The 9,138-nt window shown below is 38.5% G+C and overlaps 1 protein-coding gene across 1 annotated transcript; it reads left to right on the plus strand.

Annotated features, from left to right (window-relative positions):
• The first annotated feature begins 4,029 nt into the window (after positions 1-4,029).
• LOC134796689 (uncharacterized) lies at positions 4,030-6,904 on the plus strand. Its single transcript, XM_063768896.1, has 2 exons — positions 4,030-4,206; positions 6,538-6,904. Exons 1-2 carry the CDS (start codon positions 4,182-4,184, stop codon positions 6,813-6,815), a joined length of 303 nt encoding a protein of 100 aa, XP_063624966.1. The 5' UTR covers positions 4,030-4,181; the 3' UTR covers positions 6,816-6,904.
• Positions 6,905-9,138: the final 2,234 nt, after the last annotated feature.

The following is a 9,138-nucleotide window of genomic DNA, read 5'->3' on the forward strand; positions in this document are numbered from 1 at the left end:
GATTTAGGCCTCAATCCGGCGGATCCGGCCAGATCCGGCCGGATTGGTATTGCGGAAAAAAAATTCATCAAGTTACGTATTTTATTATGTTTTTTAGCGTTATATTATGCGAAGTTAAGGATACGTTTAATGGATTAATAAAACGGCTGTTTTAAGATTCAAAAATCAACGTTTTTATTACTTTACCACTAAGTCTTCTATTCTATTTCTATTTCTATTTCTTAACCACTAAGTTTTGACGACCGGTCTGTCCTAGTGGGTAGTGACCCTGCCTGTGAAGCCTATGGTCCAGGGTTCGAATCCCAGTGAGGGCATTTATTAGTGTGATGACACAGATATTTGTTCCTGAGTCTTGGTTGTTTTCTATGTACATATTTAAGTATTTATATATTATATATATCGTTGTCTGAGTACCCACAACACAAGCCTTCTTGAGCTTTCTGTGGGACTTAGTCAATCTGTGTAAGAATGTCTTATAATAGGTAGGTATTTATTTATTTATTATTTATTTATTTAAGTCTTATTACAATAATCAGTCTCACAAATGAAATCTTTTTCTCTTAAAATATTATATAGCCCAACCCACATTTCCCACAAAAAGGTGCTTTCAATTCAACCATTTTAGTTTGAGCAAACAAGTATACATTAAAACATTTATTCACACAAAACATTTCACATTTTTAACGGGATAAGTTCGCCTTTGTACACATTTACTGTATTCTCTCTGTGTTATGTACTTGTTTTGTGCAATAAACTGTTTACTACTACTACTACTACATTTGCCCGCTTTATTTAGTAGCATAATAATAACAAAATAACAAATAAATAACAATAATAAATTAATATTAAGTATAGGACATTTTTACACAAATTGACTAAGCCCCACGGTAAGCTCAAGAAAGGTTGTGTTGTTGGTACTCAGCCAAGGATATATATAATATACTAATACTTAAATACAATAGAAAACAACCATGACTCAGGAACAAATATCACACAAATAAATGTCCTTACAGGGATTCGAACCTAGGATCGCGGCTTCAGAGGCAGGGTCACTACCCACTAGGTCAGACCGGTCGTCAAAAGTCAACATATATTCCTCTAATTACTTTTAATTCGACAAAACATTTAACTTAACTGCTGAAGTGCTGAATTAAGTTTTATAAATATTTATTCATTATATTTTAAATGCAGGTAACACTTATTATAACTGGGCTATAATGGTTTGTACAAAATAAAACGAAAGAACATGTACATTAAATTACAATGTAACAACACAATAAATTGAATATAAACCAATCCAGTACTTACGGTGCACGGAAATCTCAACGCTATAACGACACATATTTCGTTGGCTAGAAGACTGGCGTCAATTAACAAACAAGTTGTTGTGTTGCTGTTTGCGAGCGAGAAAATTCGAATATTGGCGAGAACTTTTAAATTTTAGCAGTGTTTTAAGCTGTTATTTTATATTTTAGCGCTTTGATTCACTTTACCGGATCCGAGACGAGATCGGGTGAATTTTGCCGGATCCGGTATCTTGAAAAATGTGCCGGATCCGGCCGGACCGGATTGCAATCCCTACTGACTATTAATTGTTATAAATCCTAATTAGAAAAATTATCGCAGAAACCTAAGAATGATTCCTATTAAATGATACCCGACTCGGCATAATAAATATGTCGATTTTCATTTCATTATTTTTCACATAATTATGCCACAATCAGTCGTCATTATTAGAGTTCCGTACCAAAAAGGTACAAAAGGACCCTTAAGGATGATTCACGTTAGACCGGCGGGCCGATTTTTTAAATTCGACCGCGCGATTTCGTGCATTTCGTTCAATAATATCTCCGCTATTAGGCATTTTATTTCTACTAATAGAATTAAAAACGAGTGGTCAATACCACTCGATTCCAAATTTCTATCGTTCGTATTTCAAAAATTAGCATTTGGCCGTTTTCCACCGATTTTCGAGTGACGAAATCGAGCGATCGAATTTCATAAATCGCCCCCCGGGCCGTGTCCGGGCCAGTGCTTCCGGCGCATCGTTTTCTATGGAAAGGATCACGTCATGTCATAGAAAAGTAAGCGCCAGAAGCTCCGGCCCGGTCTAACGTGAGTCATTCTTTATGGTGCGACTCTGACCGTTTGTCCGTCTGTTTTTTAATGTTATGTCTTCAGTGACACTGGGACAATTAAATACAAATCGATTGACTAAATAATCATCGAAATCGGCCCACGCAATAAATGTGCAATAAATGATAAGTGCCTACATAATCTTTTTTATATAATATGATCAATAAACTCTATCTACTCGTACACATACTCCACCTGGTTTTATAAGCAAGTAGAGAAACCAAAAATGTACACTTCAATAAGTACCTTACATTTGATTCTGAAAAAACCCACATAAACTCTTCACGACGGAACAGCATTGTCTTGGCCTGGTTTTAATAAACGTCAGCTATAAAACAAAGCAGCATTCAAAGGCTGAGATAAAAAGAAATATCAGGTCGATTTGTTTCTGCTTCTAAGGAGCTAAGAAAGTTGAGGATTTTTGATCAAGTTTTTGCCCTCCAACCCCCAGTTTTATCCAAAATATACAACGAGTTCGGTCGGAGACAAATTAATTAACATCTTGTTCATAGCATTTATTTCTTAGAAATGCCTATATTTACAAGGAAGCGAAGTGAAATAATATTGTTAGTGCAACTCAAAATCACTTTGACAGAGGTATGTGTGTTGTATGAATATTTTTGAAGTGAAAACTTCTTTAGCGGCGCTAGGCACTTTTTGAGGTGGGGAAAAAATGATAAACACGGGACAGCGTAACGCGATCACGTGACCGTAAGGTTTAGATGGCCACTCATTTAGATGGCATTTAAATCAATAAAGAAAAACTCAATGACATTACATGAAAAAGGTTCTAATCTTGTACGGGTTGAAATACGAGGATCTCACAGTTACATTCTAACTTTGTATTATATCACTCAAATATAATTCAATAAAGCTACATCTTGATGAAATCGCTAAATAAAAGTGAACTCTACTTAGTACTGGCAAAGACATATGTAACTTCGTATAAGACGAATAAAGTCTAAGGAAAAAACGTGCCTCGGAATTCAAGTAAAAGTCATTCTCGAATAGGTGGCGCACACACCTTTAGCCTATCCTCGGCTAGATGGCGTGACGACACCGTTCCATATTTAACAATTTTAACACATAGATATCAGTGAACGAACATGGATCAAAATGATATAAAAATTATAAAATTATTTATCCATATATATACATTTTTTGATAACTTTATACGTTTTCATTTTGAGTTTTAGTCGTGTGTCGATAGATGGCAGTAAATTTACAGTGACTACAAAATTTACAATGACAGGACCCCTCTATACTATCTATTCTTTTTGGTACTGGTAAATAAAACTCAAAATATCATGACCAAATATATTTAGATGCGAGGTCTGCAAGGTAACTCTACAATTTCTATTCGAATTTAAAACAATTAACGCTACAAATTTGAATTTCGAATTTTAAACAAGTTCACTGACCAGCAATTTCGGAACTAAAGTTTTTCAATAGAAAGGAGGATGGGTCAATTATACATAGTGCTGCAGATATTTTGGACTAGTCATTGAGTTTTCACTTCTGTCGGCACTCCCGGAGTGCAACCCGTTGTTTTTTTATATAGTTGTACCTTTCCTGTCTAAAAACAAGTAAATATATTATTTTAATAACGTCCAACGATTTACAACTAACATTCGGTCTTACTGATTTTTTTCAAATACTCAGCAGATTTCGAGTCTTTGGTTTTTCTACAAACTAGTGCAAGTGTTATTTTAAACGTCAGACTTCTATGAAATTATGATGGTAAATAACACCTGCACTGCGTATGCTATCAAAATTGTTCAAAATGGGATAACTCTATTCATGTTGCGATTTTAAATAAAATAAAAAATCATCTTTATTTTTAATCATATTAGTATTTTTTTTATGGTAGAAGCCTACTTCAAAAGGTCTAGACTTAGTCCCTAGGTGGTCCGGGTGGATCAATAGCTCCCACGTATCCCACGCATGCGTCGTGCTCACGGGACCCAAACCAGGAGAGACCAGGCTACACAACACTGCCGATTTACACCTGAAATAAACCAACAATCCATAGTTTCTTCGACAAAATGAGTCCAGATCCTGAAACTGAAGGTATTTATAAAGACTTTATTACATTTGTGACGTATTTAATGCGTTTACAGATAGTGTTTACTGTGACAACGTTGTGCATGTAAGCGGCGTATTGTGGAACTAATGTTTTCGATACAGAATGGTGTGGGTCGTATTCATGAAGCGCTTTTCTCAAGTGTAAAGACAAAATTGTTGTATTCGGGGAAGAAATGTGAAGAGGTTATGTTGTAAAAAGTTAGGTTATCGTTTATTGTCTTAGGTGGGTAGCATATAGTGAAACATTTAATATTTTTGCATGGTGTACCTATCTAAACATATTTCTTCCAAATCCGAATAACACTAAATCTTCTCATTCCTATCTAAAATCTAAAGTAAAATAACCTTGCCTTTAAACTGCAGATAATATATAATATATCCTTAAAATTATGAGAATTTTCACTTGAGATCTATTTGCCTTAAGCGATATTCAGATGAAAATTGCAGCTGCGTTACTGGTGCGGCATTACTGCTGCGGCCTTGGAGGATATAACCAAACGGAGTAGCCATTAACAGGTGTTCTCCTCTGTCAAAACTCTATGACCAATGGTCATACACATGAAATAAATAAATAAATATTATAGGATAATGTTTACACAGATCCACCTAGTCCCACCAGTAAGCTCCATAAAGCTTGTGTTGTGGATACTAGATGACGATATATATAATATACACATATATATAAATACTTATATACATAGAAAACATCCATAACTCAGGAACAAATATTTGTGATGAACACACAAATGCCCTTACCAGGATTCGAACCCGGGACCTCCTGCTTCGTAGGCAGGGTCACTACCGACTAGGCTAGGAGGCCGTTAAACATTGTATTTTTTTTATACCACATCGGTGGCAAACAAGCTTACGGCCCGCCTGGTGGTAAGCAGTCACCGTAGCCTATGGACGCCTGCAACTCCAGAGGTATTACAAGCGCGTTGCCGACCTTTTTAAAACATGTACACTCCTTTTTTGAAGAACCCCATACTGTAGACCCTCGGGAAAACCTCGGAAGGGAGCTCATTCCACAGCCGGAGCGTCCGCGGGAGGAAATTCCTCTTAAATCGCACAGTACGCGACCATTTAGGTTCTAGGGTGTGAGGATGAACACCCTGCCGACGGCGAGCGGTGCGGTGATAGAAAGCGGCCGTTGGCATCATGTCAAATAATTCCTCAGAGCACAGCCCATTGTACAAGCGGTAGAACACACACAAGGAGGCCAAGTCTCTCCTTAGACTTAAAGGTTCAATACCGCTTGTGAGTTTGGGATCATCGACGATTCGTACAGCGCACCTTTGGACTGAGTCGAAGGGTCCAAGCTGGCATCCAGGTGCTCCTGCCCAAAGGTGACAGCAGTACTCCATATGGGGTCTGACTTGCGATTTATAAAGCAGCAGTTTTTGCCCCGGAGTAAAGTATCGCCTCGCTTTATTGAGCACACCGAGTTTTATGGATGCCAGCGCAGCGTTACCTTCCAGGTGGCTACGGAATTGGACGTCACTGGAGATGTCGACACCTAGGATAATGTATGGACTGACGTTCATCTGACACGGCAATTTTTACTTTACGTATGCATTTGACGTGCCCCTCCCCGTAAAAATCGGCAGACTGTTTTGTACCGAAAATGACAGACAAGGCGTCTCCATTTGGTTATATCCTCCAAGGCTGTGGCATATATGCGGGCTCTGTCAATTGACTTGGCACAATGAGGAACCTTCTAAGCCGCATTACTGCCGCGATTTGAACATTCAATCCGTCACTAATAGGGAATATTAGGCAAAGCTCTGCGTAGGTGGCACCTTTGTGGCACATATAGTAAACAAACCACATTTACACATCACACGTCACGTCAATCACATGGCCTACCGCGAAACAAGAAAATCGAAATTTCGTTATCTAATCTCTCTATCACTCTTGCATATTCGAGCGATAAAGAGGCAGATAACAAAATTTCGATTTTCGCGTTTACCGGTAGGCCCTTGTTAACAAACCGCCTTGATGCATCAATGTCATATTTTATTGTCTGTGAAAACTTGTCAAAAAACAGTATAAGGCACAGTATGTATAAGTTAGTCTATTAATTTATTGAGTGCTGCACTCTGGCGGCAGAACATTGCAGTAATATCCCCTATTATATCAAGGGACTGACAGCGACAGAGCTATAGGTATGCTACTTAATGCTAAACTAATAGTCTTTGACTAGGTAAGTATTGGATTATGACTAGGTACACAAGGAGCAAACACTGACAAGAAATGACGGGGATAGGTAAACTACCAGTAACAAAATAAAATAGTTGAAATCTTCTTTTGTTTCAGCGTCCGAGGACATGCTGGAATCAATAGACGAACTGAAAGAACGGCTGTCCTCCATGAAGCGGCTGATGGAGGAGCGCAAGGCCACCGGCACAGGCACCAAGGACCTGTTCCAAGGTCACGCGGCCAGCCTGCAGGGCACCAACATGATCGACGGCAACTTCCTCAGCTTCGTGTTCGGAGGCTCGCTGGTCGTCATCCTCAGTGTATCCGTGTACGCCTTCTACAATTTGTATCATGCTGTTCTTAAGAAGTTCCCGTCTACTCATACTGAGCTGTAATGGACTGCGATGTAGATAAGGGTGGTTTTTAATGCGCGAGTGAGGTATTATAATGTAAGGTCTTCTTGAATAAATCTCTTTTTTACTTATGTGTTACTCATTTGCTAGCGGCGCACATATAGCTACCTACTAATTATGATATGTAGGTATGTGTCACAGTATCGAATATCGCTTAGAGGCGTAATCTGATTTTAATAACAGGTTATGAATAAAATTTATTTATTCTTTACATAAATGGGTTTTTACATTACACATTCTATTCTAACATAATAAGCAATAAATACACACATTATAATTAACATATAACTAGGAAAGTTCACACACAACCATAACTAAAATCAATAACTTAAATTTATCTAAATAACATCTTATTCTAACAAACCGCGAGCTGGACCGGGTGCAAAGGTGCCCATCATACTTGCCGCGTTACCACGCTGGATAGCGATGGCCAACTTTTGCACCAGGTACGAACACGCGCGAGCTTCAAAGGTCTTCTCCCTAATCTAATCCTACGTCCTACCTCCCTTAATATAAACGCAATGGCGTCAGACCCCCAACACCCCGTTGTCTCGAAGGCGAGGGGTACAAAATAATACACTGAGAGAAAAAACTAACAAAAACACACTTAGAATTACAAAAATAAAACTTAATCCGGGGACAAGGAGAGTCAACTAATAGGAACAAATTGACTTTTGCAATTTCCATTTAGTAGGAAATACAACTTCTATATTTGTAATTTGAAGTATGCTAGAGTAATTTCAGAAATTTGGTTTTGTTATTCCGAGAGGTGCTTTAGCAATATCGGAGGTGATGACGTCATGGGTGAAAACTAACCGTTTTGTAATTCTAAGCGTGCTTTAGCAATATCGGAGACGATGACGTCATAGGTTTTACTAAACTGTACTGCGATTCCAAGCTAGCTGTTGTTATTCTAGAGATGATGACGTCACAGGCAAAAACTAAACTAACTTTGCAATTCCTCCGCCCCTAGCAAACGGGCGCCGCGAGAGCATGTCGCGCGCGTGGTAGCTACCCGTCTCTATTTCTGTCTGTATGAATAAAAAAGCATTTGGTAGTATATCTCTGTACTAAAGAGGCACTATAAAAGCCTGTCGAGATATTCTACCCATTCCTTTCTTATTCATACAGTCAGAAAGAGACTAGTAGTTATTACGCGCGCAACATGCTCTCGCGGCGCACCTGTGCTAGGGAGGTTGGAATTGCAAACAGTTTAGATTTACCTTTGATGTCATTATCACTAGAATAACAACAGCTAGCTCGAAGTTGCAGAACAATATATTCCTGTAGACCCCAACTACACAGTAGGTCGCGGGTTAATATGTCCATGGCCCACAATATATCCTAAATTTATTATTTAACTTAAGTATGTTTTAAACAAAGAAGACACGAGACACGCCCGCCCGACATCCGACACAATACTAACTCTAACCAAATGAACGTAGCAAGTAGCTGTGTTGGTATTACAAAACTCGTTTAGTGATTGGTACAACAATGAACATAAACCCAACAAGTCTATCTACTAAATACCAGTAAACTTTGTAATGTCGCTATAGTAACAACTGAATTGTTATTTTAAATGGGGTAATGTTATTCCCGCGAACTCGTTTTTTAGATATTACAAAACTATGTAAGTGAGACATTTACTAAAATCATAACTTGAAATCACAGATGCTTTTTTCCAAAAATCACAAACTTTACTAGTATAAATCGGAGAATTTTAGTAGTAATAAAAATGGATTGTAACAAATACTGAACTTTGTTTAATGCTCCATTTACTAAAGTCTGTTTGCTGAAATTAGATTTAGTATTACTGAGCTGTTTGTAGAAATAAATAAATTTTACAGAAATAGTGAAACTTCCATGATTACTACTAAAACTTCATTTTTTCCCCCAGTACAGAACTGTTTATTAATTCCTGGTGGTGATTTTTCTCTCAGTGTATACTCTGCCTCAAGGACAGAGTATTTTGCCCTCTTTCTGGACGCCGCTAACTCTGCCGCAGCTCCGGCTGTCTGCACCGTCCGGCTGAGGTGTGAGGCGGCGAAAGTGCTGACGCACGTGGCGTCCCACAGTAGGCGCTTCCCCTTCTGCCATGGCACCAAAGTTAAGATGACCGGCCGTTTGCCATCGGTACGACAGAGGACCGGCGGTTCCAAAACACACGGGATGTTAGCCGATGTCATTTAGCGCGTGGTGTCTAGGAAAACTCCCTGAGCAGCGACAGCAACTCAGGTTATGAATTAGATCTGGATGATCTGTCAGATCATATCCATAACTAATCCAGATCTAATACATAACCTGT

The sequence above is a fragment of the Cydia splendana genome, chromosome 1, assembly GCF_910591565.1.
Source record: "Cydia splendana chromosome 1, ilCydSple1.2, whole genome shotgun sequence".
Lineage (NCBI taxonomy): Eukaryota > Metazoa > Arthropoda > Insecta > Lepidoptera > Tortricidae > Cydia > Cydia splendana.

Excerpts from the sequence above, each read along its gene's own strand:
- LOC134796689 (XM_063768896.1), top strand. The coding sequence starts at position 4,182 with ATGAGTCCAGATCCTGAAACTGAAG. Across the intron at positions 4,207-6,537 it reads TCCAGATCCTGAAACTGAAG|CGTCCGAGGACATGCTGGAA; the intron begins GTATTTATAAAG and ends CTTTTGTTTCAG.